The following is a 16,540-nucleotide window of genomic DNA, read 5'->3' on the forward strand; positions in this document are numbered from 1 at the left end:
AATGTGAAAAATGTAGGTAGGTGAGAAGAGGTATAAATAAGTGGGAGGAATCCAACATACTGGGTTTGCTTTTCTTCTCTAAAATCTCTCTATTAATATGACTTGTATAATTGCTTAAACTATGAAAATCTGGGGGGTGGGGAGGATTATCTCCATTCCTTCCTCAGGGAACTAAAATGGAAATCACTATGAGAAGGATAATTTAAACTCTTCTTTTTCACATACTTCCTCACATATTAATCATCACCACCACCATCATTTACTACTTCTACTACTACTACTACTACTACTATCCCCCTTCCCAAGATCATAAAGGTAGGTCATCTAGTTCAATCATTTCATTTTAATACATGACAAAACTAAGGCCCATTGGAAATTAAAAAAACTTGCTCAAGGTAGTAGGAGGCAGAATGGGAATTTGAATTCTGTTCTATAACTCCCAAGTTCAGTGGTTTTTCCCACTGCATCTGATGCATCTTTGATCTCAATGGGATCCAGTCACCAAGATAGCAACTCATCCTTGTCCACACCCTCCCAAAGTGCTTCATAGGAATAACTTCTTTTGTATCTCATGATATTATATGAGGACCAGTGCAGACCACATGCTATCCAATGGTCAGTTCTTCATACATAACAACCCATCTCTTTTGTAGTCAGACATTTCTGATTATATTTTAAATGCTGTCCTGAACAATTCTTTGATGTTAATATATTAATACCTAATCATGCCTACCTCATATCTCTCCATTATCCTTTTTGAGTCCCCTAATTTTAATTTTGTAAATTGTAGTATTCCATGACTTGTATTCATAAGATATCACCAGGAGAAGAGATGGACCTTTATTTCAGGGAGAAGCTTGGGGTCATAAAAGCATTGAATATTTTTTCAAATACTATAGGCATTCTCCTATTCAATTCTGGACTCAGTTCACTATCTGCAGTGTCTAAGATGAATTGATAAACTAGTTCAATTGGCTATGCATTCAATGGTATATTTCAGTCAGGAAATTTTTCAACCACTTGATTTATACTATGTGGATAATTAAGCTGAACTCTTAGAATGACTATGGCCCTCATTTAGGAAGCTATAAAATGTTCCAGGTTTTTATGTAAGCAGTACAATGTTATATGGAAAAAGAGCATTTGGAGAACCTCATTATCTATAGGGAATCCCTCTTCCATTTGGAATTATACTGAACATATGGGCAAATCTAGATCTTTTTTCTGCTTTATACTATAATTGATAAGAATAATCAGATAATCAAAGTTACCTCTGCTGTTGTTCAAAGAATCATATTAGATTTTTAACATATGCACTGAAGACATTTTGTTGAAGTCTTTGAGATAATATTCTGTTCTATCAAATTAAATACTTTTTAATAGCAAACAAAACAAAAGTACAGTGGGATCCTGCATTCTTTGAATCTTTTCAATCATTTATTTGATAAAAATATCATCTTGCTACTGAATATTACTGCCTGTAATAAAATGCCAGTCTGATAATGCAACATAATTTCTTCCTCATATATAGGCAACTACCATGGAAAAAATATTCTACTGGGGCAGCTAGGTGGCGCAGTGGATAAAGCACCGGCCCTGGAGTCAGGAGTACCTGGGTTCAAATCCGGTCTCAGACACTTAATAATTACCTAGCTGTTGTGGCCTTGGGCAAGCCACTTAACTCCGTTTGCCTTACAAAAAAAAAAACCTAAAAAAAATATTCTATGATGTAAAATATATAAGACATTTTGCTTAATTTGACACAAGAGGGTTCAATCTGGAGAATATGTAGAATGATCATGATGTAAAGACAAAAGGCATCAATAAAAATTATTACCTTGAGTAAAGATGCCCTTGATATGTGTATAACTTCTTCTCATAAATGTCTTGTATAGATGGGAAAATAGGCACATGGGTTAGTAGTTATTGATATTTTCTTAATTACCTTTTTTAGGTAGTATAACAGTGAGTTAAAAAATTTGGTACCCTTTCCTTTTTCATATATCTTGAGAATCAGTCTCTCAATATCCTCAAAATGTTGCTGCCTCCACGATGGACCTTCTCTGTGTATACCATCAGGTCTAGTAGAGCAACTCTTCCTGTTTTTGTTTTCCTTAGTGCCGTATGCAGTAAGAAAGACTCTCATGCAACACACTGGGGATTATGATGTCAGAATTCAAATGTGGTAGCTCCACTGCCATTAATGGAGAAAACAGTATGTTAGGGGGAAGCTAGGTGGTGCAGTGGATAGAGTACCAGCCCTGGAATCAGGAGGACCTGAGTTCAAACCCAACTTCAGACACTTAATTACCTAGCTGTGTGACCTTGGGCAAGTCACTTAACCCCATTGCCTTGCAAAAAAGAAAAACAAAACACAACAGAACAGTACTTAACTGAAATCTTGACAGATCTTTTCCATTTTTTTTCCTATGTAGTACTCCTTCCAATGTTCTTGGGATGAACTGACTTAATTGGGTCTCTCATCAAGTTTTACTAGTCATAGTATCAATATCACCAATGGTAATGAAACTCTTGATCACAATTCATGAAACCAATTACTAGAGTGTAGAGGGTTTGTGCTATAGGTTGGTGGAAATAATAATCCATATTGATGAATTCACATTTTTAAAGTAATATTACTTTATAATTATATAGAATCTTATACTCTCACACCATTTTGACATCTCATTTAATCCTCAGGATAAAAACTCTAGGTTAAATATCTTCCCTAAATTCACACAGCTAATTAATGAGAAGGTCAAAACTAAACTTAAGTTCTCAAATTCCTAGACTACGATCATATCACCTTGCCTCATGGACACTATGATATCCAGAGAGTATTATTTTCTAAACACATTAACATTACTAATGAGAAAAGAAACCAAGTCTGGGACATGTTTATTCATTCCTCATAATATGTAACTAGAGGAAATCTAGCAATGAAGATAGGAAAAGAGAGGCTTGACTACTAGTCAATAATCTCTTCATTATCTAGATACTAATTATCTAGGCACCCTAAAGCTCCATTTCTTCCTGTTACCTGCCCTGTGACCATTTCCCTGTGCAACATCTCAAGTAATGATTATCTAGCATAAGGCAGATAATACTGTCTGAAACAGGAAGTTGAAACCAATAGGTTTGATTTGACACTAATCTGTGCTCTGCATCTTTATTGTAAGTAAACTTTGAGAATATTTAAGAGACTATTCTAACTTGCTCAATTTTCTTGCTACCAGAATAAATTTAAAATACTGCAAAAATTATATACTAGTTACATTAAGTTTCAAGAGGAAGAGAAGAGGTGGAGATACAAAACCAAGGAACAAGAAGAGGTTTGAGATTACCAAGATCAAACTAAGTTCTGTGAAATGGCGATTTTCCATTTTTTTTTTTAGTTTTTACATATCAACTTTGTAACAAGTTCAGATTTCTTTTAAAAGGATATTAGAAATAAAGGCTCCTCTAAAATGCTAATTTGGTTCTAAAGGATTCTGATATTTCAATCTCAAATCATGCTTCCTACCCTGGTCAATTAAGGGTGTTCATTCCTGCTCTGGAAAGCTATACAAGATTTTGCTAAAGCCACTAAGTTTTCCCAAGTTTTTATCAAAGTCTGGCAACTCACTTAAGCAAGCTCAAACCTATTGTAATGCAATATATTCTATCCTACTAAGTGTCTGATGCAAGATTTAGAACTCAGGTCTTCCTGACTTAAATTCAATGCACTCACTACTAGAGACTCCAAAGGACAGAATATGACCTTTAGTATGAGACTGTCCAATTCTAGTGAATGACAATACACTAACAGCCCTAAACCTAGGGCCTCAGTAGGTCTCTCAGCTCTGACTGCCAAACTTCCTACCACTTCTCTAACTATGCAAAATAGGGGTGGAGTACTGATCCTGTCTGGAATCTGAGATATATTTTAAATATTCTACTCTCTTCAAGAAAATGAAGCATACTGTCTTTTTGAGTATCTAATTCTTCTACTTTCAGTGGCCTTTCACTGTAAAAAGGATTACATGTACACTCTTTAAATGAACATTCCCATAGTCTAGCTCCAAAGTCTCTTTCCAGATTCCTGTGCTCATGTGCTCCTGTAAAAGTAGATTGCCGGGACGGCTAGGTGGCGCAGTGGATAAATCACTGGCCCTGGAGTCAGGAGTACCTGGGTTCAAATCCAGTCTCGGACACTTAATAATTACCTAGCCATGTGGCCTTGGGCAAGCCACTTAACACCACTGCCTTGCAAAAAAAAAAAAAAAAGTGGATTGCCCTCATCCTGCTGGCTTCTACCACTATACATTTCAATACCTGCACTTGCCATAAATGAAAAAGGTTTTCCAAATGGGTTTTAGAATTCTGCTATCTTAAAAGTTCAACTTGGCATGCCATCTCCTCTATAAAACTGTCTTTAGCTTTCCCCAAAATCAGAAATGTTTCCTGTTTTCTTCAGTCTCTCACACCATTCTGTTCTACCTTTCCTATGCATGTTATTATATTCTGACTTATGTTAAGGTAATTTTTTTATGTTGCATTTGGGGCCCAACATTTCTCTACTACAGGATTTGAACCCAGGTACTCCTGACTCCAGGGCCGGTGCTTTATCCACTACGCCACCTAGCTGCCCCCACATTAGATGAAATCTTAAAGGTTCTAGGGTCTATTTTTTCTAGTGGTTTGGTTAAATTGAGTACTGGGTGACACCAGTGACTTGCTGCTGAAGCACAGCCTTGACAACTCTGCAACAATACTGATCTATTCCTCAGAAGATTTTTGTTAATTGCAATTTAAGGTCTGCCTTTCTCTGATGACAAATATGACTTGTCACTTAAAGAAAAACAAGGAGACAGAAACTTATAGCAAGGGGAAAACACTGGCAAGGAAGTAAAATTTAACAACAAACTCAAAAGAAATGGTCTGAAACTTAGAATTATAGTAAAAGATAAATTTGCTAACATGTTTCAGATTTAGCTAAAAACTGTTAACTCAAATGGAAAAAGTTAAACCACTTTTTTTTAAACATAGCACTGTTTTCCCAGAGCTACTTTTCCAGCACAATGTATATAACTACAACCTATTCTCAGTAGGTTTTGCTTATTTTTTCCCATTAGAAAAGCATTTTAACTCTTCTATGGCAGAAAGAAAAATAAATTACTGCTCTATGAGACACAAATTTTGTTTCAAGGATTTTAAAATAAAATAAAATGAACATGTTGCATACAAATAAATGAGACTCACATAGCTTCCCATAGGGTTTCACACAGGATAAAGTTTGGTGTAAAAGCAATTTTTAAAATTAGGGGGGGGAAAATTCATGAAAATAGCATTATATTCTGAATAAATATCTCAATCAAAGAGGGAACAATTCATATTTTGGATTAAGAAATATTCAATTCTGGAAGAAAAGTGCTTTTGTACTAAAATATGAATTGAATAGGACAATGAATACTTATTGAAATAAAATGAAATATTTTTTCAAAGAAAAACTTTCAACCAACAGCCTCTGCTGAATCTGTGCTTTCTGGCAAAAGGTACAAAATTTTTCTTCATTTTGAGGTTCAGCTACTAATTCTCTCTAGGAAGTTATTCTTTTCCTCTCTTTAGGTATCACAATTATCAAAACAGCTCTGTATAAATTTGTGCACACTAAGTGTTATTACTCAAAACAAACTGGAATAGGAATGAGCTTCTTGGCATAATGTACAGAAGAGGTCCTTAGTATCTTGCAGATTTTTTAATTAGTAAAACAAATTTCCTACTGCAGGTTCTCTTTTAATAAGAAAGTTAAATCTTACATTTTATAATCTCTAGAAAAATCTCTTTATTGTCTCAAAATTTAATAGTAACAGGCCTGTGTCAATACCTTAAGAAGCCCAAGGGGCAGATAGGTAACCAAATTTTAGGATGCTAAATGACACTTTCCCTTTCTTCTCTGAAGTGGGATGAGAACTTTATCACCACAAGGAAGAAATACAAAATTTTAGTATGTAGCTAAGAACTTTGAGTTTTAAAATCATAGTTCATATTTTCAAAATCACACACCAAAAGTTTCTTTTCCAGGGTGAAACCAGAATCTATACAAATAAGCCTAAGTATATATAAAGACACATGATGGATAAACAGTTTTAAAAAAAAAGAGTAAACAAATGAAACACACAAACTTCCACAAGGAATCATTTCCATGCAATGGCAATAGCACTACAACCTACAAAAAAAAAGATCACTTACTTTTCTCCGAGTGTCACCCGGAGGCTGCTCTGGAGTAGAGAAATTCATTGTTGGCTTTTTTGTTTTTTGGCAAGAGATATATGCATGCTACATTTATTAATAGAAACTACTTAAATGTCATTAACAAGATGCTTCATGTAAATATACACACAGAGAAAACAAATGCTATAGATTGGGTTTATCTGTGAATCTATTGCTTTTGAAAACTTGAACCATCTACTTTGTGTTTTCTGATTAGCTGTAGTCTTGTTCATCACTGGCACAAAACAGTTTCTTCTAATGACTGAGCCATGGTGAACAAGCACATGGTGAACAACAATTCATTTTCATGTCCACAGAGAAGTTTAGTCAATATCTTTAATCCCAGGAACCAATGTTCTAAGTTAATAAAAAGTTAAGTGTGCTTCAATATAGTAACACTCCTGGGCACTCCCTGGAATGTTGATTCACTTAAGTTAGAGATTATTAAGAACTCCAAGGCTACATTGTCCCTTTCTCTCCAAGAGTAGCAAAATAATTTTGCTTTGTAATCACCTGCATTTTTCTGATAACTAACTAGCTTATCAATACTAATAATATTCTTTTAGCTATCTTTTTTTTGTTGTTGTTGTTCAGATCTCATTTCATTAGTGTGTAGAACTCCTAGTGTAGAATCTCCCTCCATTGATGGAAATCAGAAACTTGTCAATTACTTGAGTTTTAAAGAGGTTTCTAGGATATTGAGAAATTAAATGATTTCCTTGATCATACAGCTAGTATTTGCCATATGTAAGACCCGAACCCAGATTTTTTTTTTGACTCCAAGGTTAATTCTCTGTTCACAACAATCTTATTATTAGCAGAATGGCAATATTAATATAACTATAATTCTAGCTAAGACCTATATCCAAGGTCAAATATATGAATATAAATAAATCAGAGGTATTTCTTCATTCAGCAGTTACAAGGTAAAATCAACAGACTAAAGATTAAAGAGTAATTTGTTGCTCTATCATCAACATCCTTCCTGATTCCACAAGATGTTCTGCAAATAAATTTTGCTTCTGTTATTTAAATTTTTCTATTCTACAAAATTTTTTTAATTATAAAGCAATATTGATCAGCCTTAGTGCCTTAATAAGCTACTTTAATATCACAGCAACAATTGCCAAGCTTGCCTCCTATTAGGATGTTCCACTATACCATTTAAACACTAAAGCTTCTGACATCTGATTGCATGACACAATAAAATGTGGTTTTAATCTCTCATAAAGGGTGAAGTGGAATTAAGAACAGGGGACAGATCCTTCATGCCTTCTTGTTTTTTTGAATGAGGGATGAAGCACAAAGATGGTAACTGTTTGGTAACCATCATCAATTTCTCTAAAGTTAGAGAGTAAATTTACAGGTTGTGAAAGAAATCTGGTTCAAAATCCACTAAAACAATTTCTAGGTTGGAGGAATTCCAAATGATATATTAGTGAAATCACTAGACTAACTAAAAATCAAAAGCCCTACAAATGACTTAAGCCAGAGTTTAACCCCCCTGTATAAAGCTGATCTGAATCTCCATGAATATGGATTCTAAAGGAACTTAGAATATTTTTAGTCGACTTGTTGGAAGCTATATCTTCAAAATAATTTCCTTCACAACTCTCCAAGAACATACCATCATCATAGTACCAATATTCTAAATTATTTTAGTGTTATTACTATTTCCATTGAAAGATCAAGACAAAGATAGGAACAGAAAGACCCAGAAAATGAGGCCTAGGACTTAGGAATACCATATTAATTATAGTCACTCTAGTATTCATCTGGTTGTTTGCAATATAAAACCTAATCTAGATTAAGGGTTCTTCATGTTTTTCTGTCAGCCCACTTTGATGGTCTGATAAAAGCTCATGTAATCCTTCTCAGAATAATATTCTTAAGTAATTGAAGGAGATGTTAAATTCTTGTTAGAGATTTGTGAAAATAATTTTTTCCCCTGTATCCAAATTTATGAAGACCTTGAAATCTATCCATAGATCCTTTGGGAGTGTATAGGCCCTAGGTGAAGAATTTTTGTTCTAGATAATGGTTTGTGGAAATTATCATATATGAGCAAAATTCATTTATAATGCTATTGCAGCAAAATTACTAGTAATTATAATATTTGAGTTTTCAACCTCTTAAAGACATCTTAAATAATTTAATTAATTTGGCAACCTGGCCCTCTAAATTTATATTCTGTAGGCATTGGGTTGCTTCATGGTATTAAAAGACACCAAGAATGAGGCACTAAGGAACTAAAAGAGGTACAAAATATTCTGAGATATGAATCAACTATAGAAACAAAAGTATGCAAAACAGCTTTTCTCCCTTAATCCAAGATCAAGTTGCAAATGAGAGTTGGTAAATACAGAAATTCTCACTTTATATAAGTGGACCTCAGCAGACATCTAGTATAGCAATTTTTACATGATGTATATTTGCCCTGAAAGAGGAAAGGAGGAGGAAGAAAGACAGGAAAGGGAAGTCACTGTGCATGGAGGGAGGGGGCTTGCACATGGTTCAAGGACACAGTGGTCAGGGATAGAAAAACAAGAAAAGAAGGAGGATCATGTGGGGACTGGGGCAAGCCAGGTGGGGACCTGGATGCAATGAGAGGAAGAACATGTGGGAAGTGGGGAAGGAAGGAAATTCTTGGGTGCCAGACATGGAAACAGACAGGAGAGTCAGGAGCAAGGGACAGAAACATGGTACCTAGTGGTCAGGTGGGTAGAGTGGGACAAAACATTGGCAGCAATATCCCTGGGTTTCAGATCTTCTGCTTTCACTTAGGTTCAAAAAAAAGTTTTTTAAGGGATTTTGCGTGTGTGTGTGTGTGTGTGTGTGTGTGTGTGTGTGTGTGTGTGTATGTGTGGTGTGGGAGGGAGCCAAGGAGCAGGAATGAAAAGAGACAATAGTATTGTAAAGTCAACACAGGTGTTTCTTAGGAATGTGGATCTGAATTTATATTATACAAATTTATGTAAAACAAAAATTGCCTAAATAGCTGTCAAAGGGAACAACTAAGCTGGTCAATCTTCACCAAATGAAGAAAGGGGTCCCCAGAACAACTAAGCTGGTCAATTTTCATGAAGAAAGGGGTCCCTAACTTTGTCATACTAAAGTCAACATCTAAAAGAGATTTACAATTGGAAGATTATTCAATAATTCTGTTGAAATAGTTGTTTGCAGTCTTAGTATTTTCTATCATAAAGCCTAAACACTAAAACAAAGGGGATGTGGGGATGGAGAGTGCTAATTGGATTGGTTAGAGTTGGGAAGTTTCAAATGACTTATCCTTTTCTGATAATAACAGTATTTTCAAGGAATAGGTAAACATTTCAGTTTTGTCTTCTCGATAATATTTCAGCTACATAAAATACCAACAGAATCACATGCTTTCATTTTTAAAAAGACAATCAAATGGGCCCAGTATATATTCTAGGATATTTATGGAATTTTCTTAAGTTTTGTCTATAAGCATCACCAACTTGAGAACTGAAAACTTAAAAAAAAAAGTCAAATAAATTACTAAAATCAATGACTGGTTTTCCCCATGTTATTGTCAATGTCTGCAAATTTAGTGAAGGCAGGAATAATAATAATAGCTAATTCCCCTGAAAGAATTATCAAAGGCTATGTAGTACTTACCTCCAAATAGTTCCAAATCTCTTATGCCCTCAACAATGAACTTTTCCGAGACCCACCGCTAAAGAAGAAAACCCCAGAGAGAGTTAGTATTTCTTTAAACAATTCCCAGTATAACTATAAGGCTAACAAAAAGACAAAATCAGAAATGACTCAGGTTCAGTTAAGACTTATTTCATTTAAAAAGTTCTCAAAAAGCTCTTTAAGTTCACTAAAAACAACAACCTGTTCAATTATTTCCCTTGTATCTTTAAAATAGATTAATTTGATGAAGAGTTTTGAACAGAAACATATGGTCCATAGTATCAATGAACATTTTCAGTCTTTTCTAGATCCAAAATTAACCACTGGGCTTTCTATTATCCATTCCATTACAGATGTTCAGTGCTTTCAGTGGCAACTCAAAGAATGTTTTTGGAATATGGATGTTGTTTTCTTTATAAGCTTATGCAATACTGTAATACCAAACAAGTCAAGTGACAATTTTCTGCTAGAGTTCTAAAAACATTGTAAGCAGATAATTCATACTGAGATCCAGCATGTGGAATAAATTTGATAGATAAAAGCATAGTTTAATTCACCATCCTACTTAAAAATGGGACCAAATTCCCAGCCTACTCAAAGCTCGTTTAATTAGGCTGTGTTGAAATAGAAAAATCACTCATATTTAAATGGAATGGAATCAAGGTTAAATATCACTCATCAACTGATATGAAAAATTTGGTTAAGGAAAATACTTTCTACCAAGCTCTGTCTTGGGAAGAAAGAGAAACCCAGATTTATATAAACATTTTCAGAAAAATAAAGAAAAAAGAATATGTAAAGTTCAAAAATATATGATATAGCACATGAAACTATATATTATTGGCCAGAAGATACATAGATGAACATAATTTATATATCACTATACCTAAAAATTATCTTAAAAATTATACTCAGAAATTAGAATAGGCAATGAGGAAACAAAACTATTGCTCTTTGCAGATGATATGATGCTATACTTAGAAAATCATAAAGAATCAACTAAAAACCACTTGAAATTAGTAATAACTTTAGCAAAGTTGCAGGATACAAAATAAACCCACATAAATCATCAGTATTTCTATATTACCAATAAATTCCAACAGCAAGAAGTAGAAAGTTAAATTTCATTTAAAGTAACTGTGGACAATATAAAATACCTGTGAGTATCTGCCAAGACAAACCAAGGAAGTATATGAACAGAACTATAAAACATTTATTATACAATAAAGCCTGATCTAAAAAATTGGAAAAACATCAACTACTCAAGGGTAGGCTTAGCCAATATAATAAAAATGACAACTCCACTTGAATGAATCTATTTACTAATATCAAAAAATATTTTATAAAGCTAGAAAAAATAATAAAAAAATTCATCTGGAAAAACAAAAACTCAACGATTTCAAGAAAATGAAAGAAGGTGATCTAGCTGTACCAGAACTCAAAGTATATTATAAAGAGGGAATGGTCTGTACTGGCTAAGAATTAAGAATGGTGGATCAATGGAATAGATTACATTATAGTAAATGACCACAGACATCTTGTATGTGATAAACCCCAAGATTCAAACTTTTGGAACAAAAAATTCATCTGACAAAAACTGAGAGGAAAACTGGAAAACAGTATATCAGAAACTTGGTATAGTTTCTCAATATCTCATACTTTATACCAAGATAAAGTCAAAATGGATACAATAAAAGGTGATGCTATAAGGAAATTAAGAATTCATGGAATACTTTATCTGTCAGATTTATAGATAAGAAAAGAATCTAGATCCAAAGAAGATAAGGAGAGCTTTATAAAATGCAAAATGGGTAATATTGTTTATAAAATAAATCAACAACACAAAAATTATAAGGAAAGCAGAAAACCAAGAAAAAAATTTCCAACAAGTACTCTGATAATAACTAAATATACAGAGAACTGAGTCTAATTTATAAAAATACAAGTCATTTCTCCAATTAATAAATGGTCAAAGGATATGAAGAAGCAGTTTTTAGACAAAGAAATCAAAGTTCTCATAGCTATATATGAAAAATACTTCAAATTATTAGAGAAATGCAAATTAAAAAAACTCTGCAATACCACCTCTCACCACTAATTGCCTAATATGATAAATGAAGAAAATGTTTGATTTTGGAGGGGATATGGGAAAACTGGGACATTAATGTACTGTGACTGATCCAACCATTCCAGAGAGCAATTTGGAACCACGTACAAGAGTTTAAAAATGGGCAAATCCTTTGCCAGCAATACCACTGCTAAGTCTATACCCCAAAGGCATCCAAAAACAGAGAAAAGGACTTATTTGTAAAAATAGAGATTTAAAATAGATCTTTTTTATGATGGCTAGGAATTGGAAATTGAAGGGATGCCTATAAATTGAGGAATGGCTAAATGAGTTGTGATATATGATTGCAATGGAAAAATAATCCAAGAAATAACAAGCAATATGATTTCAGAAAAACCTGGAAAGACTTACATGAACTGATGAATAGTGAAGGAAACAGAACCAGGAGATCACTGAATAAAGTAACAGCAATGAAATGTGAATGACTTACCTGTTTTTAGCAATGCAATGATCTAAGACAATTCCAAAGAACTAATGATGAAAATACTATCTGCCTCCAGAGGAAAAACTGATATTGTTTGAATATAAACTAAAGCATGCTGTTCTTCACTTTATTTCATTTTTTCTTTTATTCTAATTTTTCTTGTACAAAATTACTAATATGGAAATGTTTTACAGTCTGTACATGTATAATTTATATCTGGTTACTTACCATCTCATGGAGGGAAGGAGGGAGGGACAGAATTTGGAATTCAAAACTTTGAATGGTTGTCCTTCATTCTCGAAGAAGACCATGACATCAGGGAAGTGATGCCATGACGAGCACATGAATTGGATTGGGGGGGGGGGGTGGGACTTTGCTAAGTCACCAGCCTCACTTTCTCCTCCAGGGTCATCTGGGTCCAGTGACCAGATAGGAATCAGGACAACTGGAGATGACCCTGGATGGGAGGCAATCAGGGTTAAGTGACTTCAAGGTCACACAGTAAATGTCTGTGGCTGGAGTTGAACCTTCATCCTCCTGACTCCAAGGTCAGTGCTCTATCTACTGTGCCAAATGTTAAAAAATAATTTAAAAGATAGTAATAAAATATTTTTTCACAAAATTTTATTAATTGGATCTTGATATATTATTTACTCGGAAATCAGGTAATTCCCAGTTTGTAAAATGGGTGATAAATTTTACAAAATTGTAGTGTTTTCTCAAGAAGTCATGGTAAACATCTGTTCTAGTGATTAAAACCTAAATTTCAAAACTTGAAAAAATTTTCAACTTCCATTTTGACATAGGTGTTCTTAAATTTAATACAATAATATAGAAAAAAATTCTGGTAATTTAATTTTGTTCTGATTCTTAAAATAAATTTAGTAGGAAAAAACAACAAAGGAGATGAGGTTATTAGCAATTACACACATAGTAAAAGGACAAAAATTAATTTCACTGAAAATAGCTAATATTAATGAGATAGATTTGCTTGCTAGCTTTGCCTAAGAAGAATCCAAAAATTATTTTTTCATGAAGTAAACACTGTACCTATTGGACATGCTACTCTTCACTTAAAGGCCTTAAAAATATAATTCTAAACATTATATGCATAACTAGTTACAAATTCATGTATTTTGTTTTCCTTAATTTTGCAAAAATAATGCTTTTCTGAAAAAGAAAGAATGCCATGTAAAATCAGAAGGTTAGAAACACTCACCCTAATTCGCTCTGGTTTACTTACAAGAAAAGACATGGAATCCTAATGTGTAGGCAGGCCTACTTCAATTTCAAGAATATTAAAAAAAAACCAAATAACCCTAAAAAGGAAAAAGGAAACAGATTTCATTATTAAATATCTTTTCAAAAATTTACCTGTTAATAAGCATTTGTTAAGGATAGACCATAAATTCTTAGAATCTAAAATTATAGCTACTATATCCATGTAGAGGAACTATTTGTGATAGTAAAACAAGATATATTGTGCTCAAGAAAATGAATTGCTATATAGAACGAAATGTGCAACTATATAATTTCCTCAAATGCATGAGAATCTCTAACAGATTACGCAAATAATATTCCCACCTGAATCAACCAAAAAAATCAACCAACCATTAAATAAACAAGCAAGCATATATTAAAATTATGTACTGGTCACTGGGAATTCAGAGACAGAAATGAAACAACTTCTAGATCATTGTTTCTTACTATGCAAACAACTTGCTAGTAGAATTTTTCTATGGAATTGTCTCTATGTGATTTCATTCCTGTATTATCATTTTGTTACTTGCTCACTACTCTTTTTTCCTTTCAACTTAGCTTTGACTTTGAATAAGAAACATAACACAAGTATGAAATGGCTAATTTAAATTTTCTTAACCACCCCCACAACTTTTACCATTATTATCCTGGTGGAAGATTGCAGAAACAAATTGACATAATATCCCTCTCTTTTTAGCTAGAGGAGATACTTTCCACTGAGAAAAACTGATGGGAACTATTTGCATATTGTGAAGAACTGTACATTCCATAAAAAGGCCAAAATAAAGTCTTGCAAAAAAAAAGGTGGGGGGAAGGTAGAGATAGGCAGGATGATCTGGGATACTTACATCACCATATAAACTATTAATCTAAGGGAAAAAAACTTCAGTAAGCTTTCTAATTCTGTGTTGACAAATCTCTTAAACTCTTTTTTTGACAAGGTAATAAGGGATAAGTGTCTTGCCCAGAGTCACAGAGCTAGGAAGTTATCAAATGAATAGGGCCACATTTGAACTCAGGTCTTCCTGACCACAGGGTAACTGCTTGATCCATTGTGCCACCAACTATCCCTTAACAAACTCTTATAAACTTTAAAATAAAAAGAAATCATTCTGAAGTATGCAGCAATAAATCCTTTTATGCTTTCCCTGCTTTTTTATGAGTAGGATACAATTTGCAATTGCTATGTATGTAAATGGTTGAAAAGTGTTACCATAAACCTAGAGAAATACAAAAAAAAAAAGAATACTTTATAAAAGATATTATATAAAAACAATGTTCTTTTGTCCAGGATGAGAGAATAGGGAATGCTCACCTGAAATGACAGTCAATCAAAAGGTGTGATTATTGGGGTGGCTAGGTGGCATAGTAAATAAAGCACCGGCCCTGGAGTCAGGAATACCTGGGTTCAAATCTGGTCTCAGACACTTAATAATTACCTAGCTGTGTGGCCTTGGGCAAGCCACTTAACCCCATTTGCCTTGCAAAAACCTAAAAAAAAAATCTTACTACCTATCTAAAGAAAGAGCTAATGGTGTCTCAATATAGATTGAAGCAGTTTTTTCCCCCCACTTTATCTTGGGGTTTCTTTTTTAGGGGAGGGTGTTATGTTTACTTTTACAAAACATGACTATTGTGGTAATGTATTTCATGACCACATTTTTAACCTATATCAATTAATTTCCTTTCTCAATGAGGGGAATGGGGTGGGAGGAAGGGGGGGGGGGATTTGGAACTCAAGGTTTTGAAAATGAATGTTGAAACTTGTTTTTTGTATGTAACCAGGGGAAAATGATAATTTTTTTTTTTTTTTTTTACTTTTTGCAAGGCAATGGGGTTAAGTGGCTTGCCCAAGGCCACACAGCTAGGTAATTATTAAGTGTCTGAGGCCGGATTTGAACTCAGGTATTCCTAACTCCAGGGCTGGTGCTCTATCCACTGTGCTACCTAGCCACCCCAAAAAGAAAAAAATTTTAAAAATTGTTAAAAATTGTTTCACTAATAATAGCTAAAAGTAACAAAGTAGATGGTCATTGATTAGGAAATGCCTAAACAAATAGAAATATGTGAATGTAATAGGACTTTATTGCACTATAAGAAATGATGAATATGAATACATAGAAGATTCATATGAACTGAGGCAAAGAGAAGCAGAACCAAGAAAATATATATATATATATATATATATATATATATATGACTACTACATTGCAAATGGAAAGAACAACAATAAAAATTTAAACCAAATATTGTAGAATTATGGCCCTCCCTATCTTTTTTGCAGAGGTAAGGAACAATGGTGATGGTACATGATAAATACTACTAGATTTTTGCTTATTTGCTTTTTTTCCACTTCTCTTTCTTTTATTCTTTGTTATAAGGGATGGTTCTCTGGATGGAGAGTGGGAACAGGTGTATTAAGGACCTAAGATGATAGCAAAAAATCCAAAAGAACAATTTTTTAAATTGAATATATATGAAGAAAATTCTACAGTTCCTGGAATTCAAGTAAGATTTAAGGAAATAATTCTTGACAGAAATTTATCAAATACTGGATTATTTTCCCCTAAAAAAAAGGATATGAACTGGCATCTGTACAGATTTTTAAAGGTGTAAAAGATGCTATTCACCTCTCTGAGATGGTTTAAAGTATCTTCCTAAGAGATGGAAAACATCACTAAAAACAAACTAGATGATTTCGATTACATTAAATTAAAAAGCTTTTGCACAGATAAAACCACTGTAACCAAGATCAAAAGAAATGTAGTAAACTGGGAAATAATCTTTACAACTAATGTTTCTGACTAAGGACT

The 16,540-nt window shown here is 33.5% G+C and overlaps 1 protein-coding gene across 9 annotated transcripts in view; it reads right to left on the bottom strand.

Annotated features, from left to right (window-relative positions):
• STRADA (STE20 related adaptor alpha) overlaps window positions 1–16,540 on the bottom strand; it is a 35,568-nt gene that overhangs the window by 8,772 nt on the left and 10,256 nt on the right. For 2 of the 9 annotated variants that reach the window (XM_074224452.1, XM_074224453.1), the window contains 3 exons: window positions 13,687–13,786; window positions 9,895–9,952; window positions 6,232–6,260 (listed from right to left, as the gene is read on the bottom strand). In XM_074224452.1, coding sequence (XP_074080553.1) covers window positions 6,232–6,260; window positions 9,895–9,952; window positions 13,687–13,722 — 123 coding nt within the window. In that variant the 5' untranslated portion in view covers window positions 13,723–13,786. The other 7 variants (XM_074224451.1, XM_074224459.1, XM_074224454.1 and 4 more) reach the window with 6 other exon arrangements.

The sequence above is a fragment of the Macrotis lagotis genome, chromosome 2, assembly GCF_037893015.1.
Source record: "Macrotis lagotis isolate mMagLag1 chromosome 2, bilby.v1.9.chrom.fasta, whole genome shotgun sequence".
NCBI lineage: Eukaryota > Metazoa > Chordata > Mammalia > Peramelemorphia > Peramelidae > Macrotis > Macrotis lagotis.